Raw genomic sequence first — 25,398 nt, 5'->3', positions numbered from 1 at the left:
GAAGCTACGGGGATTAACTGGGCTGCTTCTAGCTCCAGTTCCGACCGATCGGGAAAGATGAATCCTACACTCTCCGCTCTTACCATCGATCTCGTAGGCGTACACTTCACCGAAAATCATCCAGTACGGATAGAAAACGATATCCTTCGCCAGCGTCCACGACGGCGACTCGTGGGGGTAGAGGATCGCCTGCCGGGGCACGCCGAAGCTCAGCAGGACCAGGGCCATGATCACGACGATGTAGAACATGTTGGCCACCTAGTCAAAAAACGAAAGAACATCAGGCCACAACTAAGACACATTTTTTGCTGCTTTTACGGTAACAAGGACTTCACGGGGGTCTCCTCCTACCCAATAAAGCGAAGGGGATCTATACACTTATAAACAAACCACGTTGGCCATATAGTGAAAAAGCAAAACCAAGACACTTCGCTCCTCTAGTGCCAACCTTCTCACTGTGTTTCCATCTTGCCTATTTCGCCGCCGACCTCTAGCCCACATCCTGCCTCTGGCCTGGAACGCCCTCCCTCCTCAAATCCGACAGATAATTACTCTCCCCCCGTTTCAGAGCCAAAGCACACCTCCTCCGAGAGGCCTTCCCCCTTTCCTCTTCTCCCACTTTCTGCATAATAATAATAATGATAATGATAGCATTTATTAAGCGCTTACCATGTGCAAAGCACTGTTCTAAGCGCTGATCTTCCTGACTTGCTCCCTTTGGTCTTCCCCACCCACCAGCCCAACGGTTCTTATGTACATATCTGTCATTTACTTATTTATTTCTACTGATGTCTGCCTCTCCCGCTGTAGACTGTAAGTTCGTTGTGGGCAGTGAATGTGTCTGTTTATTAATGCATTGTACTCTCCCAAGTGCTTAATATAGTGCTCTGCACACGGTAAGTGCTCAATAAGTATGACTGACTGGCTGAATTTATTTACTTATATTAATGTCCGTCTCCCCCGTAGACTGTAAGAGCTCATTGTGGGCAGTGAATGTGTCTGTTTATTACTGCACTGTACTCTCCCAAGCGCTTATTATAGTGCTAAGCACACGGGAAGTGCTCAGTAAGTACGACTGACTGGCTGAATTTATTTACTTATATTAATGTCCGTCTCCCCCGTAGACTGTAAGGGCTCATTGTGGGCAGTGAATGTGTCTGCTTATTACTGCATTGTACTCTCCCAAGCGCTTAGTATAGTGCTCTGCACACGGGAAGTGCTCAATAAGTACGACTGACTGGCTGAATTTATTTACTTATATTAATGTCCGTCTCCCCCGTAGACTGTAGGAGCTCATTGTGGGCAGTGAATGTGTCCGTTTATTGTTACACTGTATTCCCCCAAGTGCTTAGTACAGTGCTTTGCCCACAGTAAGCGCTCAATAAAGGCGACTGAATGAATGAAATGCTGCTAAAAAAACAAAACACCGAGGCAACAAAAGACTACACAAAAGACTTCATCGACTTTTAAATTCTGGATTTACTTTCTCCCCAGGTCTATTATCATAATAATGATAATGGCATTTATTAAGCGCTTATGATAATGGCATTTATTAAGCGCTTAGTATGTGCAAAGCACTGTTCTAAGCGCTCATCCATCTGCCCGGGTGGCCTGATAAAGCAGTCTTAAAAGCGGTAGCGTCAAAGACGGCGAAACCGAGAGTGGACGTGAAAACAAGGACTTGGCCCGCTCTGCTTTATGGGCCTCCAGGTAAAAATGAGCACCTTCGATTATTAAAAGAAAAAAATACATTCTGAACGCCCGAGTAAGGTCAGAACCCCATCAACTTACCATTTTGCCGATCATCATGACGTACGGTCCGGCTTGCTGATTTACAGCTAGAAAATCCAGCAAACGCACATACCAAAATATGATGTTGAGGCAATAGGTCAGCCTTCCAGCCACAAAAACGTAATCATCGTATGCATTTTCCAAGTTCCCCTTGGCTCCAAATCTGAGTCCAAATCCAATGAAGAACGTGATGATGGCAATGGTGTCGCTGATATTGAAGTAATCGTTGAACCACACTTTAACTTTCTGGTTGACTTTCCCAGCTTCGGACATGAAGATCTGCCAAGAATAAATAAATGAAATAAATGAACATGGAAAAAAAAAAATAATCACCCATTCGAGGTTATCGTTTTCCCTCGTCACCAAAATATTCATCTGCGTCTTACAACACACGTTCGGAGGACAGCCTCCAAAAAACACATGGTCACAGAGAAGCGCGACCTCGGACAATAATAATAATGATGGTATTTGTTAAGCGCTTACTCTGTGCAAAGCACTGTTCTAAGCGCTGGGGAGGTTACAAGGTGATCAGGTTGTCCCACGGGGGGCTCATGGTTTTAATCCCTATTTTACAGATGAGGGAACTGAGGCACAGAGAAGTCAAGTGACTTACCCCAGTTTCCTCAGCTGTAAAGCAGGGATGAAGACTCTGAGCCCCATGTGGGATGTGGACTGTGTGTCTAACCTGATTAGCTTGCATCTACTCCAGCGCTTAGTAATAATAATAATAATAATGACGGCATTTATTAAGCCCTTACTATGTGCAAAGCACCATTCTAAACGCTGGGGAGGTTACAAGGTGATCAGGTTGTCCCATGGGGGGCTCACACCCTTAATCCCCATTTTCCAGATGAGGTAACAGAGGCCCAGAGAGGTGAAGTGACTTGCCCAAAGTCACACAGCTGACAACTGGCGGAGTCAGGATTTGAACCCATGACCTCTGACTCCAAAGCCCGGGCTCTTTCCACTGAGCCACGCTCCTTCTCTGCATAGTACAGTTCCTGCCGCTTAGTGAGCGCTCAATAAATGTGATGGATTTTAAGGACCTTTCCAGCCCTACACCTCTCCCTACGAAGCAGTTTATTCTTTGCCGTACCGTCACTTCACTTCTCTGGGCCTCAGTTCCCTCATCTGGAAAATGGGGGATGAAGACTGTGAGCCCCCAGTGGGACAACCTGATCACCTTGTAACCTCCCCTGCGCTTAGAACAGTGCTTGGCACATAGTAAGCGCTTAATAAATGCCTTTATTATTATCATATATTATATTATAATTAACAATATATAATAATATATTGTATAATGTAGTGTAATATTATAATGCCTAATAATAATATATTATATATTATAACATCACATTACATTATATAATATATTATAATTAATAATATATAATAAATTATATGATGTAATGTGATATTGTAATAATAATAATATATTATATAATGTAATATAATATAACATACAATAATAATATATTATATGATGTGATATAATGCATAATAATATAATATAATATATAATATAATAATATAATGCTATCTAATGATATAATAGCCATACATATAATAATAATATTATAATATAATAAAAGTATATATTCTTATTCCAAGGATGCAGAGCTACTGTTTAGTACTTGGAAGCAGACGTGTGCCAGGAAAATTTGAACGAATTTACGGTCTCTCGGGGGCTGCCTCAATGCTCTGTGTGCATGTACCAGAGGAAACCGCTCCCATCACGCTTATATCACGGCCGACCTCTCGCCCGTGTCCTGCCTCTGGCCTGGACCGTCCTCCATGCTTCACATCCCGGAGATGATCGCTCTCCCCACCTTCTGAGCTTTATTAAAGGCCTTCCCTTTAATAGGCTTCCTATTAAAGCCATTTCCTCTTCTCCCACTCCCGTCTGCATCCGCCTGACTTTTCCCTTTTTCCACCCGTCCGCTCCACGGCACTTACAATCCGCATCCGTCTCCCCCTCTAGACGTTAAGTTCCTTGTGGTCAGAGACTATCCACATCCGTCTCTCCCTCTAGACGGAGGTCAGGGAATGAGTCCGCCAACTCTGGTACGTGGCACTCTCCCAAGCGCTTAGTGATTTATTTACAAAGCTGCAATTTATAGAACTGCAATTTACTTCTATTAATGTCAACCTCCCCCTCTAGACTGTAAGTTCGTTGTGGACAGGGAATGTTTCTGTTTACTATTGCTTTGTACTCTACCAAGTGCTTAGTACAGAGCTCTGCTCTCAAGAATCATAATAATAATAATAATAATAATAATAATAATAATAATAATAATGATGATGATGATAATGGCATTTGTTGAGTGCTTACTATGTGTGAAACGCTGTTCTAAGCGCTGGGGGGGAGACAGGTTGTCCCACGTGGGGCTCACAGCCTTCAACTTGTAATAATAATAATAATAAGGATGGCATTTATTAAGCGCTTACTATGTGCAAAGCACTGTTCTAAGCACTGGGGAGGTTACAAGGAGATCGGGTTGTCCCACAGGGGGCTCACAGTCTTCATCCCCATTTTACAGATGAGGGAACTGAGGCCCAGAGAAGTGAAGTGACTTGCCCAAAGTCACACAGCTGACAATTGGCAGACCTGGGATTCGAACCCATGACCCCTGACTCCAAAGCCCAGGCTCTTTCCACTGAACCACGCTGCTTCTCTGTACTTCCCAAGCTTGTACTTGTACTTCCCAAGCGCTTAGTACAGTGCTCCGCACAAAGTAAGCGCTCAATAAATACGATTGAATGAATGAATGACTGAATCCCCATTTTCCAGATGAGGGAACTGAGGCTCAGAGAAGTTAAATGACATGGCCAAGGTCACACAGCAGACACGTGGCGGAGTCGGCATCAGAACCCACGACCTCTGACTCCCAAAGCCCGGGCTCTTTCCACTGAGCCACACTGCTTCTCTAAATATGACTGACTGTAAGTAGTCAACTTGTACTTCCCAAGTGCTTAGTACAGTGCTCTGCACACAGTAAGCGCTCAATAAATACGATTGATTGATTGATTGATAGTCAATAAATACCACTGATTGAACTTAACAAAGAAAGTGACCACTGAAGGGAACAGGGGTGGGAGAATGCCCGGTCCCGGCTGGCCCCTCCCCACGAGCCCTGGCCTGCATGAGAAGCAGCGTGGCTCAGTGGAAAGAGCCCGGGCTTTGGAGTCAGAGGTCATGGGTTCAAATCCCGGCTCTGCCAATTGTCAGCTGCGTGACTTTGGGCAAGTCACTTCACTCCTCTAGGCCTCAGGGACCTCATCTGGAAAATGGGGATTAAGACTGTGAGCCCCCCCGTGGGACAACCTGATCACCTTGTAACCTCCCCGGCGCTTAGAACAGTGCTTTGCACACAGTAAGCGCTTAATAAATACGATTGACGATGATGATGATGATAAATGCCGTTGTTATTATTATTATTATTGTTATTATTGAAGACAACCAAGTCTTGTAGAAGCACATAGCCTAGTGGATAGGGCCCAGGCGTGGGAATCACGAGGACCTGGGTTCTAATCCCGCCTCTGCCACCTGTCTGCTGGAGGGACCTTGGGAGAGTCACTTCACTTCTCAGGGCCTCAGTGACCTCACCTGTAAAATGGGGATTGTTATTATTATAGTAACAATAACGGTATGTGCTAAGCGCTTACTATGTGCCAGGCACTGTTCTAAGAGCTGGGGTCGATACAAGGTAATCAGGTTGGACCCAGTCCCTGTCCCACCTAGGACTCAATACTCTTGATTCCCCAAAATTACGATCTAAATAAGATTAGGACGATTAAGATCTACCCAAGCGCTCAACAGACATCACTGATTCTTTTTTTAAAATGGTATCTGCTAAGCACTTGCTCTGCATCAAATGCCGCCCTAAATGCTGAGGTGGCTGCAAGCTGAATAGGTCGGACAAACTGACTCGGTGGGTGCCTGCCCTTTGTGTGTCGGCACGGAGAAGAGGTGGAAAGGGTTTCTCGGAGGGAGAGTCCACATTTCCCGTAGCTACAATTACCACGGGTGGCTGGGGAAGAACAGCAGCCGCCTTGTCTCCCCTCGGGGAATCTTGGCAGGCGGGTTTGAAAACCAAGCTGGGTGACTGGTCAGCGTCCGGTATTTCTCCGCGGGGCTGGCATAAGCCGTGATTCACGCTGTGAATTCACACTTCTCGACTGTGAGCCCGCTGTTGGGTAGGGACCGTCTCTATATGCTGCCGACTTGGACTTCCCAAGCGCTTAGTACAGTGCTCTGCACACAGTAAGCGCTCAAGAAATACGATTGATTGACTGACGCAGTCGAGTGACCCCAAAACTCCACAAGGTTGCTGAACCAGAGAGGCCCCGAGTCAGTTAGGGAGGTCCCCACCACCCCCTCCGGACGGTAAGCTCCTTGTGGCCAGGGAACCTATCGACTCTAGACTGTGAGCCCACTATTGGGTAGGGACCGTCTCTATATGCTGCCAACTTGGACTTCCCAAGAGCTTAGTACAGTGCTCTGCACACAGTAAGCGCTCAATAAATACAATTGATTGATTGATTGACTCGGCTATATGTCATTTTCCAAGCGCTTAGTACGGTGTTCTCCAAACGGGGCGCGCTCAGTGAATTCACCTGATCGAGCGAATTTGATCAGTGGATATATGTATATATGTTTGTACATATTTATTACTCCATTTATTTTACTTGCACATATCTATTCTATTTATTTTATTTTGTTAATACATTTTGTTTTGTTCTCTGTCTCCCCCTTCTAGACTGTGAGCCCACTGTTGGGCAGGGACCGTCTCTATATGTTGCCAACTTGTACTTCCCAAGTGCTCAGTACAGTGCTCTGCACACAGTAAGCGCTCAATAAATATGATTGATTGATTGATTGAGTGATCTCTCCCTTCTAGAATGTAAACTCACTGTGGGCAGGGAACCAGCCCACCAACTCGGCCTGTTCTACTCTTCCAAGCGCTTAAGAAGTGCTACACACAGAGTAAGCGCTCAATAAATACCACTGATTGATTGATTGACTCAGTCATTCAATCGTCTTTATTGAGCGCTTACTGTGTGCAGAGCACTGTACTAAGCGCTTGGGAAGTACAATCAATCGTATTTATTGAGCGCTTACTGTGTGCAGAGCACTGTACTAAGTGCTTGGGAAGGACAAGTTGGCAACGTATAGAGACAGTCCCTCCCCAACTCAGTCTAGGAGGGGGAGACAGAAAACAAAACATATTAACAAAATAAAATAAATATGTACGAATAAAATTAATAAAGTAATAAATCCGTACAAACATATACACATATATACAGGTGCTGTGGGGAAGGGAAGGAGGTAAGGCCGGGGGGATTGATTGTCGTCTATTGATTGATCTCTCCCCCTCTAGACTGTCGCGGGCAGGGAACGTGCCTACCAACTCCGTTCTGTTTTACTCTTCCGAGCACTTAGGACAGGGATCCGAACACGGTAAGCGCTCAGTAAATACCACCGACTGATTGTCTGATCCCTGGAGTAGACAATTCGGGCCAAGTGGTCCCCGGATCTTCTGGATGGGCACTGATTCTCCACGAGGCTGAGGCTTCGCAGCCCAACCGGTGGAGGATTCACAATAGCCATCTATATGCCCAAACTGCCAGCTCATTTTGGGCAAGGAATGCATCTACCAACTCCTTTCTATTCTGTCTCCCAAGTGCTTGTCCAGTGCTCTGCACACAGTTGGCGCGAAATAGATACGACCGGTTGATTTTTTTTTTTATGGTATCTGCTAGGCACTTACTATGTGCCAGGCACTCTGCTAAGCGCCGGGGTAGATCCAAGATCATCAGGTCCCACACGGAGCTCACAGTCTAAGTAAGAAGAACAGGTACTGAATCCCCGTTTGGGAAATGAGGGAACCGAGGCCCAGAAAAGTGAAACGACTCGCCCACGGTCTCACAGCCGATGGATGGCGGAGCCGGGATCAGAACCCAGGGCCTTCCGACTCCCGGGCCCGTGTTCTAACCACTAGACCACCCTGCTTCTCCTGGTCGGCATCTGGTAATTCACCTGCCTGGGTAATTTTGAGAGGCCGTTAACAGGCGTACAGTTCTAGCCCGACTCAAAGGGCAGCACGCCACCGCCCCACCGTACCTCCCGGACTTTCTCGATCGCGGACGTGAAGATGTAAGCAATGACGATCCACTCTTGGACGGACGGCAGCTCCTCCATCTTTACCAAGACCACAAACGTGTAGAGCATCAGAAAGCCCAAATAGGCCAGCTGCAATCAAGAAAAATCGAGAGCTTATTCTGTGGTTCTGAGGTAAAATGGAGGGGGGGACTAAGAGGGAAAGAGACAGGCGCTCTGGAGGATGATTTGTATCCTTTAAACCCCAAAATACAGTGAAAACCAGTCTTCCAAACCAGACAGACATATTAACCTGCACTTCCTCCACCTTCTCCAAGGGCCCTTCCCCGATTAAACCCTCTTTCCCAGGACTCTCCTTCCCTTCTGACTCCCGCTTTGGACCGCGAACCTGTTACACTCAGGGAACGTGACCATTCGGTCATATTGTATTGTACTCTTCCCTCAGGCGCTTAGCACAGCGCTCTGCATATAGTAAGCACCCGATAAACTCGACTGATTGACTGATCGTGGGCATCTGTTATTCACCCCACCCTCGGCCCCACAGCACTTACGGACATATCTGTGAACTGATTTATTTCTATTCATCTCTGTCCCCCCTCTCGACGGGAAGCTCGTTGCGGGCAGGAAACGTGTCTCCCAACTCTCCAACTCTGCTCTACTGTACTCCCCTAAACGCTTAGTAGAGTGTGGCGCACGCAGTAAGCTCTCCATCAATACCACTCGCTGATTGATCGATCGGTTCCCTCGCTCCCATTTAAAGCATGAAACGGCTCCGCATTTCAAAAGCCTCAAGAGCCGGGTGAAAAACGGCTCAGGTGACGTTCAGCGCTCCATAAATAAGGCTGAATGAATGACTTTTGTTTCTCTTTTGTATAGTGTGTCTCTGACCTTCTCTCTTGTGCTCTTTTAAAGGTTTACTGTTTCATTGCTCCTTGGTGGCTTTTGTTTTGACTTGGTGTCTCTGACCTCCTCTATTACGCTGTTTTAAAGTGGCACAGCTTCGTTGCTCCTGGTGTGTCTGTCTCAACTCCTCTCCTCCACCTTTATTTGTGGATTCAGAGCCCCTTTTGGAATAGGGTCCATGTCTATCCATCAATTTATTGAGCCCTTACTGTGTGCATGACACTGTACTAAGCACTTGGGCGAGTACAACTACATCATAACAGACATTCCCTGCCGCCAAGCTTACAGTCTAGAGTCTACAGTCTAATCCCCCTTGCGTACTCTTTCCCAGCTCTTAGTACGGCGCTCTGCACAAGTAAGCACTTGCAGCTTGTACTTCCCAAGCGCTTAGTACAGTGCTCTGCACACAGTAAGCACTCAATAAATACGACTGAATGAATGAATGAATGAATATGCTACCGCTACTATGAGCAGCTGGAGACACACTAGTTTCTGATATGAGGGCTTTTAGATGGCATTAAATTTCCTTAAATCAGGCCACCATTATGGCCCAAGAGATTTTTTTCCTCCTAAGAATGACAACCTTTGCAAAGTGTAAGGTTCCTGAATTGCTGTGCTCTCTAACTAATCAACTGAGTATTTAACTAAAAGCTTGCAAGCAGAGAACATTTGGATTATACCATTACTACCTTTAATTTTGAGCCCACTGTTGGGTAGGGACCGTCTCTATACGTTGCTAACTTGTACATCCCAAGCACTTCATACAGTGCTCTGCAAACAGTAAGTGCTCAATAAATACGACTGAATGAATGAATGAATGAATAAATGCTATGGCTACTATGAGCAGCTGGAGATGCATAAGTTTCTGATATTAGGGCTTCTAGATGGCATTAAATTTCCTTAAATCTGGCCACCATTATGGCCCAAGAAGTTCTTTCCTCCTAAGAATCACAACCTTTGCAAAGTGTGAGGTTCCTGAATTGCTGTGCTCTCTAACTAATCAACTGAGTATTTAACTAAAAGCCTGCAAGCAGAGAACATTTGGATTATACCATTACTACCTTTAATTTTGAGCCCACTGTTGGGTAGGGACCGTCTCTATATGTTGCCAACTTGGACTTCCCAAGCACTTCGTACAGTGCTCTGCACACAGTAAGCGCTCAAAAAATATGATTGATTGAATGAATGAATGAATAAATGCTACCGCTACTATGAGCAGCTGGAGGAGACACACTAGTTTCTGATATTAGGGCTTTTAGATGGCATTAAATTTCCTTAAATCTGGCCACCATTATAGCCCAAGAGATTTTTTTCCTCCTAAGAATCACAACCTTTGCAAAGTGTGAGGTTTCTGAATTGCTGTGCTCTCTAACTAATCAACTGAGTATTTAACTAAAAGCTTGCAAGCAGAGAACATTTGGATTATACCATTACTACCTTTAATTTTGAGCCCACTGTTGGGTAGGGACCGTCTCTATATGTTGCCAACTTGGACTTCCCAAGCGCTCAGTACAGTGTTCTGCACACAGTAAGCGCTCAATAAATATGATTGATTGAATGAATGAATGAATAAATGCTACCGCTACTATGAGCAGCTGGAGACACACTAGTTTCTGATATTAGGGCTTTTAGATGGCATTAAATTTCCTTAAATCTGGCCACCATTATAGCCCAAGAGATTTTTTTCCTCCTAAGAATCACAACCTTTGCAAAGTGTAAGGTTCCTGAATTGCTGTGCTCTCTAACTAATCAACTGAGTATTTAACTAAAAGCCTGCAAGCCGAGAACATTTGGATTATACCATTACAACCTTTTATCTGCCCAGGGACAGGAAAGGTTCTACGTTAATAACGTGATCCGATCAAATTGCATATAACATCAATCAATCAGTGTTGCTTCCTGAGCGCTTACTGTGCACAAAGCACTGTACTAAGCCCTTAAAGTACAATAACAATAATTCTGGTATTTGTTAAGCGCTTACGGGGTGCCAGGCACTGTACTAAGCGCTGGGGTGGATACAAGCAAATCGCATTGGACACAGTCCCGGTCCCACGTGGGGCCCCCAATCTCAATCCCCATTTTACAGAAGAGGAAACTGAAGCTCGGAGAAGTAAAGCGACTTGCCCAAGGTCACACAGCCGACAAGTGGCGGAGCCGGGAACAGGACCCGCGACCAACAGAGTTGAAGGGTGGGAAAATGCTTCAGGAATGCATTCTACCCAAAAGATAAATCAATGGGTAGATAGATAAATAATGAAGAAAACCCTCAAGAATCATTCGTGAAGAAATGGAAATTTTCAATGCCCAATCCAAATCCACATCTGAGGGGGAGAAAAAAAACCTTTGATTTTAAGAAATTGCTGCCAACGTCTGCACTTTTCATTCTCTTCCTACTTCATATACGAGGGAGCCAAGCATCAAATGAAAGCAAATGGGATGTTCCACACCCCAGTGTGAGCTCCTTTTTTGTGACGTGGTTCTTGGGCAGAGGACATCTGAATGGCCAGACAGGATCCGAGCCCCATGAATAGCAGGCACTTACAGAGGAAAGGCACATTGGTTCTGTTCCCCTCTGCCCCCATCGAAGCCCAAAGCATTTTGTTCCTTAATGAATAAATGAACCGTGTCGAGATTTTCCAACACTCACCGTGTTGAACCAGAATTTCACGATCGGTGCGTGGTAAAATGCGTAGAACTTGCGGGTGATGGGAAGTTTTTTCGGTTTCGTCTGGGTTTCCATCTCGTGCTTCCCTTCGGTGCTCTCCATACCTCTGACTTCCTTAAATATCTCCTAATAACAAAACAAAAAGGCATCTATGACATTTATTTCCAGCAGGCTTTACCCCCCTCAAACCGGCTTTCCTCTCTCCCTTTCCCCGTTACCATTGGAATTTCTTCTATGTTCTGGAAGTTGTTTTCGCTGTCTTCCATGGTCATCTGATGGGCATCTTGGGACTGCGGAATGTGTGACATCTCAGCCTTGGTTTTATATTCCAGCATTAATATGGCCGGGGGGACTAGGATGCTCAGTATCACCTACAATTTGGGGGAGAGATCAGATTTATTTTCTGAGGAAAAATAAGACTCATTTCCAACTCAGTGAAAGAAGTCATGAAGATGAGTCAGTTCACCCCGAAATGACGAAGCTATAACAACAATGAACGTTTTTTGCTTTTTCGGGTGGTGAGCAAAAAAAAAGATGATGGAGGAAATATTAGTTTGGGGTTATTCATCTATGCAGTTGAAAGCGAGGCCCAGATTGAGCTTTACAAAGGACATTCGGTGAAGCCACGGTGGAAATCGTTTTAAACCTGTGATTTTACATGGCGACTGATGGTCAAGCAGAAAGTCTTTTTTATCCTGGCGGACTACGTGGTCACAGTTAAGATGCTACCGATTTCCAAAATTCATAATCAGAGGGCACCCGGGATCAAGCCGGGCAACTTTTGGTGACTAAAACTGACAGATGCGACGGTGGCTCCTTGATCGTCTCAACCCCCCTCAATAAAACCTTTGTGAAAAGGCTCCACCGTATGTCCTTTGCTTGCCCATTGTGCACCTCGACAATGAAACGCAACACAACACAAAAGGCTCGTTCCTACACCGAGTTTGACGTGCTGCCTTGCCGAACCGCAGGGCACAAAGCAACGGTAGTTTTGGAACTGTGTTTCTGGTGGTTAATCCTCTGTCACTACTTTTAGTAACTTATTAGTATCCGTACTCAGCTAGGTGTGCCTCTGATTCAACGCTACTTGCCTGTTTTCTGCCTTCTACATTTCTGTACCTTATTTAGGAAGACATATCAAAAGGAACGTTAAAGATAATGCTTCCGGCTACGGGACAAGACAAAAAAAAAAAAATACAGCAGAAATATTTTGTAGGAAATTCTTAGGCTTAAAATATATATGTATATACATGTATATATATATATACACACACATATATATGTATATATGTACATATATATACATATATATGTGTGTGTGTGTATACATATATATATATATATATCTCAAGCCATCTCAAAACGCATGGAAACAATGAAAACATGGCCTCGACTCTTGGGTGGTGGGATGGGAGGAGTGTCATGGGATGGAGTAAATTTCAGCCACAGGGGACCACGGGATAATCGGGATTCCCTCCTCCCCACTGCTCAGATCCTGCAGGACAGCCGGATGGATTCTGGCATCGTTACCCTGGAAACCCTCTAGCCTGTGAGCTCGTCGAGGGCAGGGACTGCGTCTGCTTGGCGTGCCCTTCCAGGCGCTTAGTACAGAGCTTTGCCCACAGTAAGCGCCCAATGAATACGATTGATGGACTGATTGAAACAGGATGGACAGAAGAAGGCTGAATTCCCGTCCTCAGTCCTCAGGTTTCCTGCTGGAATGAGGAGGCGGGGATGCAATGCAAATATTCCACTGGAAAAAACACAACAAAAAGTCATTTTTTCAGCTTTCCACTGCTATCCTTGGGCAAAGGGGGATGGCCTGGATGGCCCCATCGTCAGTGTTTTGGAGAGCGAAAGGAGGGGACTGGGAACGAATGAGCTGGTGCCTTTTCCTTGAAGTCTACAGACTGGGAGTTCCTTGTGGCAGGGAATCTGTCTGTTATATTGTTCTATTGCACTCTCCCAACTATTGAGTACGGTGCCCTGCACAGAGCCATTACTCAATAAATAGCGCCCTGTGGGCAGGGATCGCCTCTACCGACTGTTATATTGTACGTCCCCATGTGCTTAGTACAGTGCTCTGCACCAAGCGAGCACTCAATAAATACCACTGAGTGACTGATTGAGCGTCCCGCTCCCTGCCAGCCTTCCCTTGCCTCTTGTCCAAGTCTTGAGCCACTGGCTCACCGCCTTGAGAGTTCCAGGTTCATTTTTCCAAGGGTGAAGACTTGTTCTCTGCCCCATTACGCCAACCAGGATGGGATAATAATAATAACGATGGCGCTTATTAAGCGCTTACTATGTGCAAAGCACTGTTCTGAGCGCTGGGGAGGTTACAAGGTGATCAGGTTGTCCCACGGGGGGGGCTCACAGTCTTCACCCCCATTTTACAGATGCGGGAACTGAGGCCCGGAGAAGTGAAGTGACTTGCCCCAAGTCACACAGCTGACCAGGGGCGGAGCTGGGATTTGAACCCATGACCTCCGACTCCAAAGCCCGGGCTCTTTCCACTGAGCCACGCTGTGGTGGAGAAGCAGCATGGCCTAGTGGACGGAGCCCGGCCTGTCAGTCAGAAGGACCTGGGTTCTAATCCTGGCTCCGCCACTTGTCTGCTGGGTGACCCTGGGCAAGTCACGTCACTTCCCTCACCTGCAAAACGGGGATTTAGACTGTGAGCCCGATGTGGGACAGGGACTGTGTTCCAACCCGAGTTGCTTGTTCCCCCCACACTAGTGCTTAGTAAAGTGGCTGGCACGTAGTAGGCGCTTAACAAATATCACAATTATTATTATTACACGGCACCTCAAAAGCCTGGGATAATCGCTCGTGGAAACCCCGATTCCTTTTCGGTTTGGTCTCCTCACCCACACGTGCGTTAAACCACACTGGCAGTTAGTGTGAACACCGAACGGACGGGACAGCGTGGGGAACGGTGTGGTTACCTTGTACCACGAGTTCTTCCGCATGTTCAGCCTTCCCATCCACATGTCGGAGAGCAGCATTTGCGTGCAGGTGTGGGCGACGAACGGGCGGAGTCTCGAGGACACGGCCAGCTTGAGGCAGGTGGAGTTGCTCCAGTTTTTCAGCTCGTAGGTGAGCAGCTTCATGGCCATCGTTTCGTCTTGCCTGAAGGACTGTTCGAGCAGCTCCACTGCCAGCTGACCGAAATCACTAGGCGCGGGAAGAAACAAACAAAAAAACCCCCAATTTTACCAGGGAAATATATTAACGAACTCGCTTTCCAGGTACCTTCTGTTTGCTAGACTCGGGAGGGCACGTCTTTGTCCTCCAAATCGGGATCCATAAATGTTCATCTTGTCACAATACACACTGCAGAGAAGCAGCGTGGCCTAGTGGATAGAGCACGGGCCTGGGAGCAACAGGCCCTGGGTTCTAATCCTGGGACTGGCCTCCTGAGTGACTTTGAGCACGTCCCCTTTCTTGGCTGTGCCTTGGTTCTCTCCGATGTAAAATGGAGATCGGGCCTGTGAACAACCTGATTATCCCGTACCTACTCCAGTGCCCGCTAAATAGCGCTTAAATATCATGAAAAAAATACTTTTCATGAGGACAACTATCTGAAAGCACTACCGCTAAACGCTATGCACGTGAAGATACACAACTGCCCGGCACCTGAGAAAACAGACGCACAGATTGACGGGGATTCTACTTTTCCAGCCTCTTACCGGACAAACTAAAAAGGGATTATTAAATGCCACCGTCTTTTACCTACTGCTGTTGAACAACAAACGAACGGGGCCGAAGAGAGCAAACGGGCCCTTACTTGGAATACTGCTTCAGTTCTTCTGATGTGTCGTCAACAAGATCACTCTGCTTTGCTTCGTAAGCCATCGAGCGATACACTTTACAGGCAACTAAGGCTTTGGCCATCGATTCTTCCCCGTGCTGCCAGAAAAACAGGGCCATTTTTTGCCTCTTCATGAGCACGGCCCACAGTAGCAGTTCATTCAGCGGGTAGGGAAAGCGCCTGGTTTCGGGATCGTCGATGTCTACGATTTCGTCTTTGGTCCTTTTCTTTTTTCCTTCTTCCGTGCTGGTGTCGATCTGGGAAAAAGTTAAAAAACAACGCAAAGGGGAAAAACTGCTTAATGAGGAACTTGTGGTATTCGGAAGATCTGGATCTGTTGCCAACTTGTACTTCCCAAGCGCTCTGCACATAGTAAGCGCTCAATAAATACGATTGAATGAACGAATTAATTAAACTGAAGCTAGGTGGCCTGGAATCTCTTATCCTTGAGCCTACCGTTTCCTGAAATTACACCACCCTAGGCCGTTCGGCGGCCTGAGTGCTTTACTTCGAATAAATACACTCAAGTATATAATCAAAGGCTGTCTAACACCCCACCCACTCACCAACACCAAGTCTCTTATACATTGGAATAGATTTCTGGCACACACTATTTGTTTCGAACAGTAAAAAGACGCAGATTTTGTCTCACCTCCTGACACTACGGAAAATGTGCTAAAACATTTTTTTTTACAGCCTCATTATTGGCGACGGCAAGGCCCTGGGAGTCAGGAGGACCTGGGTTCTGATCCTGGCTCTGCCACGTGTCTGCTGTATGACCTCGGGCAAGTCAATCAATCATTCAATCGTATTTATTGAGCGCTTACTGTGTGCAGAGCACTGTACTAAGCGCATGGGAAGTACAAGCTGGCAACATATAGAGACAGTCCCTACCCAACAGTGGGCTCACGGTCTAGAAGGGGGAGACGGAGAACAAAACCAAACACACTAACAAAATAAAATAAATAGAATAGATATGTACAAGTAAAATGAATGTCAACCACATCTGCTTCATGAGAAGCAGCGTGGCTCAGTGGAAAGAGCAAGGGCTTTGGAGTCAGACGTCATGGGTTCAAATCCCGACTCCGCCAACTGTCAGCTGTGAGACTTTGGGCAAGTCGCTTCACTTCTCTGGGCCTCAGTTCCCTCATCTGTAAAATGGGGACGAAGACTGTGAGCCCCCCGTGGGACAGCCTCATCACCTTGTAACCTCCCCAGTGCTTAGAACAGTGCTCTGCACATGGTAAGCGCTTAATAAATGCCATTATTATTATTATTAGTATCTCCGGGCCACAGTTCCCTCATCTGTAAAATGGGGATTAAGACTGTAAGCCCCATGGGGGACAGGGACTGTGTCCAACCTGATTAACTTGCAACTACCTCAGCTCTTGGAACAGTACGTGGCACACGGTAAGTGCTTAACAAGTACCATAATTCATTTCTGGCACGCATTATTCGTCCTAAATGGTCAAAAAAGATGCATATTTTGTGGTGTCCGTTGACACTACGGAAAACGTAATAAAAGCATTATTTTAAAGCACAATTATTCCACAACAAGACAGCCTCAAGGAACGCCAGGGGTTTCAAGATACTCCCGGGTCTGTTCTCACCACCCAAGACTGCACACATCTCTGCAATCGTGAAAAGGTAAAGACTCGTTCCAGAGACTTCTGCGGAATGGGGCCGAACCGGGTCCCGAGTCGGTGGATCTCACTCACCTTCGGCCTGTAAGGCTGGGCGGTTTTGATGAAATGGTTGTGACGCATTTTCTCCTTCTTATCTAACCTGTTGCCGAAAGACTCGTGGCTTTTGCGCAACTGAGGAGTGCTGCTGGACGTATTGCGACCGGACCGCTGCAAAAAACGAGAGCTATTTTTCTCCGACGGCTTCCGCTGCCAACTACGGGAATCCGGTGAAGGTTTTGATCGACGAAAATGACCGCTATGGCACAACCCCTCTTCCCTGGCCCCCTTGGAATCTCTTCTCACCCAAACCCTGCCCTTCCCCTGACTCAACTACTCACTGTACCTCCATCTGTAATTTATATCTGTAAATTGTATTTCTAATTTATCTGTAGCTTATTCAATCATACTGATGTCTGTGTCCTTGTTGTGTGCAGGGAATGTGTCCGTTTATATTGTTATATTGTATTCTTCTCAAGGCTTAGGACAATGCTTTCCAGGCAGGAAGTGAGCAATAAATAAGACTGATTGAAGGATCGAGTGATCTCTCGTCCACGTCCCGCCTCTGGCCTGGAATGCCCCCCTTCCCCATATCTGACAATCCCCATTCAAAGCCTCATCGAAGGTGCATCTCCTCCAATCAAGCAATCAATCAATCGTATTTATTGAGCGCTTACTGTGTGCAGAGCACTGCACTAAACGCTTAAGAGATCTTCCCTGACTTAAGCCCTCCTTTCTTCTTCCCCGACTCCCTTCTGCATCACCCTGACTCGCTCCCTTTATTCAACCTCTCTCCCAGCCCCACATCACTGAAGCACACATCTGTCATTTATTTATAACAATGTCTGCCTCCCCCTAGTAAGCGCTTAATAAAAGCCATCATCATCATCATTATTATTATTATTATTATTATTAAACTGTAAGCTCACCATGTGCACGGAACGCGGTTTATTGTTTACTGTACTCTCCCAAGCGCTAAGTGTGATGCTCTGCCCATAGTAAGGGCTCAACAAACACAACTGACTGACTTTCCCAACACTGTAGGCAACACCCCTCCCCCAGCTCACAAGCCGGTAACCACGGCATTACCCTCACCTGATCTCTCCCATTCGACCCACGCAATCTGCCACCATTCATTCATTCAATCGTATTTATTGAGCGCTTACGGTGGGCAGAGCACTGTACTAAGCGCTTGGGAAGCACAAGCTGGCGACCTACAGAGACGGTCCCTACCCAACAACGGGCTCACAGTCTAGAAGGGGGAGAAATCCAAATCCAGTTGCCTCGACATTCACCCCATCTCCGGAATCTGCCCTTTCCTCCCCATCCGGCCCGCTCCCACGTCAGTCTACTAACTCCTCTTGTGCTGCCTTGACTATTCCATCAGCCTCCTCGCGGACCTCCCCGCCTCCTGTCTCTCCCCACCACTCCAGTCCACACTTCACCCTGCTGCCCGGAGCATTTTTCTAAAAAACGGTTCAGTCCGTATCACCCCACTCTTCAAAATCTCCCACGGTTGCCTATTCACCTCCGCATTACCGACGGCTTTAAGGCACGTGGACCTCCTGCTAAAATCACATCCTCAGCTCCTCAGAAACTACCTCACTCTCATCTAGCCCGTCGCTGAATCCCTGCCCGCATCCTCCTCTCGGCCTGGAACTCTCTCCCTCTTCCTATCCCCCTTTCAGACTGTGAGCCCACTGTTGGGTAGGGACCGTCTCTGTATGTTGCCAACTTGGACTTCCCAAGCGCTTAGTCCAGTGCTCTGCAAACAGTAAGCGCTCAATAAATACAATTGATGATGATGATGATGACAGACCACCACTCTTCCCACCTTCTACATCATCGCCTAGACTGTGAGCCCACTGTTGGGTAGGGACCGTCTCTATATGTTGCCAACTGGTAATTCCCAAGCGCCTAGTACAGTGCTCTGCACACAGTAAGCACTCAATAAATACAATTGATTGATTGATTGATTACCACATTTCCAAGAGGTCTTCCCTGACTGAGCCCTCATTTCCTCTCCTGGTGCTCCCCAAACTGCAACACCTATTCATCTGGATCTGCCCCACTAAGCACTCAATAATTATAATGATGGCATTGATTAAGCGCTTACTATGTGCAAGGCGCTGTTCTAAGCGCTGGACTCAACATTCACCAGCCCTCAGTACCGCAGCACTTATGCTCATATTCTTACTCTGTCATTTCCCCGAACACTAGTTTATTTTAACGTCTGTCTTCCTTTCCCTGGACGATAAGCTCCTGGTGGGCAGGGATCAGCGTGGTTCAGTGGAAAGGGCCCGGGCTTTGGAGTCAGAGGTCATGGGTTCAAATCCCGGCTCCGCCACTGGTCGGCTGGGTGACTTTGGGCAAGTCACTTCACTTCTCTGGGCCTCAGTGACCTCATCTGTAAAACGGGGATTAAGACTTTGAGCCCCCCATGGGACAACTTGATCACCTTGCATCCGCCCAGCACTTAGAACGGTGCTTTGCTTAATAAATGCCATCATTATTATTATTATTATCCTGTCTACCAACTCTGTTGTGGCTGTCCTCTCCCGAGCGCTTAGTTCAGTGCCCTGCACGCTGATGAACGCCTCACGGTTCACTGGATTTGTGGCCGGCACGAAGTCCACGTACCCGATCGCTCCCGTTGAGGCTGTTGTAGATGACGCGAAAACGTTTCCGTGTATAGGTGCATCTGTAGGTCCCTCCCATGAGGTATTCGATAACAAGTCCTATATCGATCAGGGTGATCTTATATCCTGGAGGAAGGTTCCCCTAGAAACAAAACATCACCTTGAGTGGGCAGTGTGACCCAGCAATCGTCATTTACTATCATGTGTCTGCAGAATAATGCCATTATTTCCAACAGATTTTCAATTCTGATTCGGGGATCTCAAATGAGAAGACAAACGTCATTTAGGAATCTAGGACGGAAGATAAAAACCAACTGGGCTGAAGCTGGGCTCGTTCAAACGTTTTCTCTATCTTTAAACGCTGACTTTAGTCTCAATCTTTCTTTGGGTAATTCTTAAAAAAAAAAACCAAAAACAAACAGAATAAATTTGACACTCGTTTTAGTCATTTCTAGACTGTGAGCCCACTGTTGGGTAGGGACCGTCTCTATATGTTGCCAACTTGTACTTCCCACGTGCTTAGTACAGTGCTCTGCACACAGCAAGCGCTCAATAAATACGATTGAATGAATTTAATTCGTTTTCCGTCTCTGTCACAAGCATACCTGTTTGGCATCCCGGACCAGGTGAAACAGCATCGGGTTAGTCGGACCTTGTTTCTTTATAGTTAAAAGTAAAGAAAAAGACAGGAAATGGTATTGTGAATGTCAAAATTCCTTGGCATGACTCACTTAAGGAATTTCAAGAAAGAACGGGGAAATCTCCAATGTTAATGGTTCCTTCATCTCACAGTATTTTGCCCTTCCATAGAACGGGATCTTCCCGACGGGAAAGACTTCCCCCCTCCATTTAAAGTGCACGAGGAAGCTTTCTGAGGAAACTGAAGAGACCCTTGTGGAGTAGCAGCGGGAGAAAAATGCGCTCTGGAGGCAAAGCCTTTTTTGAAATTGCAAAACTCAGGGGTGAACGATCCTTGGGGCCGGAACATCAGTGAATAAGAAACTGACACAACAATTCGTACTAGAAACGGTCAGGTCCAGGGTCAAGGATTTGGTTGGAGACTTACAGAAACCTTGAAGGATTAAACAGTGGGGCAATAATACCACTAACTTTTAATCTCCATCTGTAAAATGGGGATTAAGCTTGTCAGCCCTGTGTGGAACAGGGACTGGGTCCAATCTGATTAGCTTGTATCTACCCTAGTGCTTAGTACAGTAACTGGCACCAAATAAGCACTTAACTAATACCTTTTAAAATAAAAGGGGGGGGGGGGGGGGGAACCTGAGTTCTAATCCCAGCCCCGCCGCGTAACTGCTGTGTGACCTTGGGCAAATCATTTAACCTCTCTGGGACTCATCTGTAAAGCGGGAATGAAAACTGTGAGCCCCAGGAACTGTGTCCAACCTGATTAGCTCGTGTCTACCCCGATACTTAGTACAGGGCCTGCCCCGCGGTCCGCATAAAAAAACAGTGAGGGGCTTTTTATCTCCCCACAATGAAAAGTTGGACTTACGGTGTTATATAGTTCTTCCAGTCTGGGAATGGTTAGGAACTTGTGCATGCTCACTCCGTTTTCGATCAGAAGTTTGACAAATGCCACTCTATCCATTACGAGAGCATCTAACATCGCTTGCTCCAGCGAGCCCACCTGCGAGAACACCGGGAGAAACGTCAGATACTTAAAGGAATTGAGGGACAGTCGCCTGATGAGTTGCGCTGCCTTCAAAAACCCTACGATCATTCATTCGTTCAATCGTACTTATTGAGCACTTACTGTGTGCAGAGCACTGTACTAAGCGCTTGGGAAGTACGAGTCGGCAACATATAGAGACGGCCCCTACCCGACAACGGGCTCACAGTCTAGAAGGGGGAGGCGGACGTCAGAACAAAACACGTAGACAGGTGTCACATCGGACTGTGAGCCCACTGTTGGGTAGGGACTGTCTCTCTATGTTGCCAACTTGTACTTCCCAAGCGCTTAGTACAGTGCTCTGCACACAGTAAGTGCTCAATAAATATGATTGATTGATTGATTGACAGTTGAGGTGGGTTTGGCTGACTAGTCACCACATATGAAAACACGGAAGGGTCAATAACTCTTGAGCCTTTTTCCTCTCCCCTTCCCCATCCCCCCCCGCCCTACCTCCTTCCCCTCCCCACGGCACCTGTATATATGTTTGTACAGATTTATTACTCTATTTTACTCGTCCATATTTACTATTCTATTTATTTTGTTAATGATGCGCATCTAGCTTTATTTCTATTTATTCTGACGACACCGGTCCACATGTTTTGTTTTGTTGTCTGTCTCCCCCTTCTAGACCGTGAGCCCGTTGCTGGGGAGGGACCGCCTCTAGATGTTGCCGACTTGGACTTCCCGAGCGCTTAGTCCAGTGCTCTGCACACAGTGAGCGCTCAATAAATACGACTGAATGAATGGATGAGTGAATGAGCTTAGTCAAGAGCAAGAGGATGACTGAGGAGAAGCAGTGTGGCCTAATGGAAAGAGCCGGGCCTGAGTTAACAGTCCCACTGCGGCCAGTTCCTTGCTGTGCGATCTTGGGGAAGGCAGCGTGGCTCGGTGGAAAGAGTTTTGGAGTCAGAGGTCATGGGTTCAAATCCCGGCTCCGCCACTTGTCAGCTGGGTGACTTTGGGCAAGTCACTTCACTTCTCTGGGCTTCAGTTCCCTCATCTGTAAAATGGGGATTAAGACTGTGAGCCCCCCGTGGGACAACCTGATCACCTTGTATCTCCCCGGCGCTTAGAACAGTGCTTTGCACATAGTAAGCGCTTAACAAGTACCATCATTATTATTACCTGTGGGCCCCACTTCTTCAGTGCTCAGAACAGTGCTTCAGTGCTTAGAACAGTGCTTTGCACATAGTAAGCGCTTAACAAGTACCATCATTATTATTATCTGTGGGCCCCACTTCTTCAGTGCTTAGAACAGTGCTTCAGCGCTTAGAACAGTGCTTTGCACATAGTAAGCGCTTAACTGCCATTATTATTATTATTATTATTATTTACTTAGACTGTGAGCCCCAGGGGGCAGGGACTGTGTGCAACCTAATTGCCCGCTGTGCCCTTGGGCCAATCACCTCACTTCTCTGGGCCTCAGTTACCTCATCTGTAAAGTGGGGGTTAAAACTGTGAGCCCCCACACGAGCTCACAGTCTAGAAGCAGCACGGCCTGGTGGCTAGAGCCCGGGCATGGGAATCGGAAGGTCATGGGTTCTAATCCCGGCTCTGCCACTTGTCTGCTGTGCGCCCCTGGGCAAGTCACTTCACATCTCTGGGCCTCGGTTCCCTCATCTGGAAAATGGACACACAGACTGTGAGCCCCACAGGGGACGGGGAAAGGGAATGTGTCCAACCTGATTTGCTTGTATCCACCCCAGCGCCTGGCACGGTGCCTGACATAATAAACACTTAACAAATACCACGATAATAAAAGGGGGGACACAGATATGAACAGACATAACTAAGACAGTGCTCTGCACACAGTAAGCGCTCAATAAATACAATTTATTTTATTTTGTTAATATGTTTTGTTTTGTTCTCTGTCTCCCCCTTCTAGACTGTGAGCCTGCTGTTGGGTAGGGACCGTCTCTCTATGTTGCCGACTTGGGCTTCCCAAGCGCTTAGTACAGTGCTCTGCACACAGTAAGCGCTCAATAAATACAACTGAATGAATCGTATATACTATTCGCTTATAGTCGTATATGCTAGTCGATATAGTTCGAATCGACTACTATCGATTCGATGCTCGATACTACCGACTATTCGATAGTGTGTATATATATAGTCGGTAGTATCGAGCATCGAATCGATAGTAGTATAGTAGTATATATATAGTAGTATCGAGCATCGAATCGATAGTAGTATAGTATATATATATATGTGTGTGTATATATATATATATATATATATATATATATATACTATAACTTCCAAGTGTCCATTTTCATAAAAGATGGTTTACGTACCAGCCACTGCTGTCCATAAACAAACACATGATTTTTGGCAATGTCGACTCTATCCCAAGCAAGTGTCAGGACAAGCTGGTCGAACGCAGACGCATTAGTACCTAAATCGAATAAAGAAAGTTATGTTTGCTTTCAAAATTCACCTCCCTGACTCCAGGACCCCCAAATCAAACAGAAGCTCCTAATAACTGCCTTTTTTAAGGTCGCGTGGTCTAGAGGATAGAGCACTGCCCTGGGAGAAGGGCCTGGGTTCTAATTCTGGTTCCGCCACAGGAGCGCTGGGTGACCTCGGGCGATTCTTTTACATATTTACTATTCTATTTATTTTATTTTGTTAATATATTTTGTTTTGTCTAACAACTGCCTTTTTTAAGGTCATGTGGTCTAGAGGATAGAGCACTGGCCTGGGAGAAGGACCAGGGTTCTAATTCTGGTTCTGCCACAGGAGCGCTGGGTGACCTTGGTCGCTTCTTGTACATATTTACTATTCTATTTATTTTATTTTGTTTATATATTTTGTTTTGTCTAACAACTGCCTTTTTTAAGGTCGCGTGGTCTAGAGGATAGAGCACTGGCCTGGGAGAAGGACCAGGGTTCTAATTCTGGTTCTGCCACAGGAGCGCTGGGTGACCTTGGTCGCTTCTTGTACATATTTACTATTCTATTTATTTTATTTTGTTAATATATTTTGTTTTGTCTCACAACTGCCTTTTTTAAGGTCGCGTGGTCTAGAGGATAGAGCGCTGCCCTGGGAGAAGGACCTGGGTTCTAATTCTGGTTCCGCCGCAGGAGCGCTGGGTGACCTCGGGCGATTCTTGTACATATTTACTATTCTATTTATTTTATTTTGTTAATATATTTTGTTTTGTCTAACAACTGCCTTTTCTAAGGTCGCGTGGTCTAGAGGATAGAGCACTGGTCTGGGAGAAGGACCTGGGTTCTAATTCTGGTTCCGCCACAGGAGCGCTGGGGGACCTCGGGCGATTCTTGTACATATTGACTATTCTATTTCTTTTATTTTGTTAATATATTTTGTTTTACTGTCTGTCTCCCCCTTCTAGACTGACAGCCCGTTGTTGGGTAGGGACCGCCTCTATATGTTGCCGACTTGGACTTCCCAAGCGCTTAGTACAGTGCTCTGCACGCAGTAAGCGCTCAATAAATACGACTGAATGAATGAATGGAGTACTGGGAACATAGTAAGCGCCTAACAAATACCACCATAAAACAAAAACAAAAACAAAAACCATTGCGCTCTCCCAAATACCCGCTATAGTGCTCTGAAAATAGCCAATAAATATTATTGCTTGATTAATTAGCATTACGTGCTGGGGAAATCACTTTGCCCACTGAGATTTCTGCTCTTCCACAACTGGCCAAAGCACTTTTGAAGAATTAGAGCAATGATATGAACAGACAACTCCGAACTGCAGTCTATCTAATAGTCCTACTTAGACCATGAATAGACTGTCTGACCTGATAATATTTTATCTATCCCAGCACTTAGCACAGGGCTTGGCTCAGAGTAAGAGTTTAACAAGAGTGTAATAACACTTATTAAATGCATTTGGTCGACATAGGATGAATGATTTGTTTGGGGAGAGATGCATTTAAATCAAGAAAATGTTTTCTGTTTTAATCCTTAAGGAACGGCACGGCCTAAGTGGAGAGAGAACGGGCTTGGGGATCAGAGGACCTGGGTTCAAATCCCAACTCCGCCAATTGCTTGTGTACACCTTGGTTAAGCCCCTTAACTTCTCTGTGCCTTAGTTTCCTCATCTGTAAAACGGGGAGTAAAT

At 46.2% G+C, this 25,398-nt stretch overlaps 1 protein-coding gene across 2 annotated transcripts in view; it reads right to left on the bottom strand.

Moving 5' to 3' along the window:
- The window catches only part of TRPM7 (transient receptor potential cation channel subfamily M member 7), a 127,460-nt gene that overhangs the window by 33,398 nt on the left and 68,664 nt on the right, over positions 1-25,398 (bottom strand). For both annotated transcript variants that reach the window (XM_038767586.1, XM_038767587.1), the window contains exons 11-22: positions 23,600-23,700; positions 21,126-21,260; positions 20,218-20,271; positions 19,614-19,754; positions 17,010-17,144; positions 15,268-15,548; positions 14,426-14,654; positions 11,699-11,851; positions 11,463-11,606; positions 7,916-8,044; positions 1,792-2,070; positions 84-258 (exon numbers count right to left, since the gene is read on the bottom strand). In XM_038767586.1, the coding sequence (XP_038623514.1) occupies positions 84-258; positions 1,792-2,070; positions 7,916-8,044; positions 11,463-11,606; positions 11,699-11,851; positions 14,426-14,654; positions 15,268-15,548; positions 17,010-17,144; positions 19,614-19,754; positions 20,218-20,271; positions 21,126-21,260; positions 23,600-23,700 (1,956 nt within the window). The remainder of the gene's footprint in view (positions 1-83; positions 259-1,791; positions 2,071-7,915; positions 8,045-11,462; positions 11,607-11,698; positions 11,852-14,425; positions 14,655-15,267; positions 15,549-17,009; positions 17,145-19,613; positions 19,755-20,217; positions 20,272-21,125; positions 21,261-23,599; positions 23,701-25,398) is intronic.

Source organism: Tachyglossus aculeatus, chromosome 26 (genome assembly GCF_015852505.1).
Source record: "Tachyglossus aculeatus isolate mTacAcu1 chromosome 26, mTacAcu1.pri, whole genome shotgun sequence".
NCBI lineage: Eukaryota > Metazoa > Chordata > Mammalia > Monotremata > Tachyglossidae > Tachyglossus > Tachyglossus aculeatus.
Note: the sequence above shows the minus strand (reverse complement) of the source record. Positions and strands in the feature narration are given on the sequence as shown.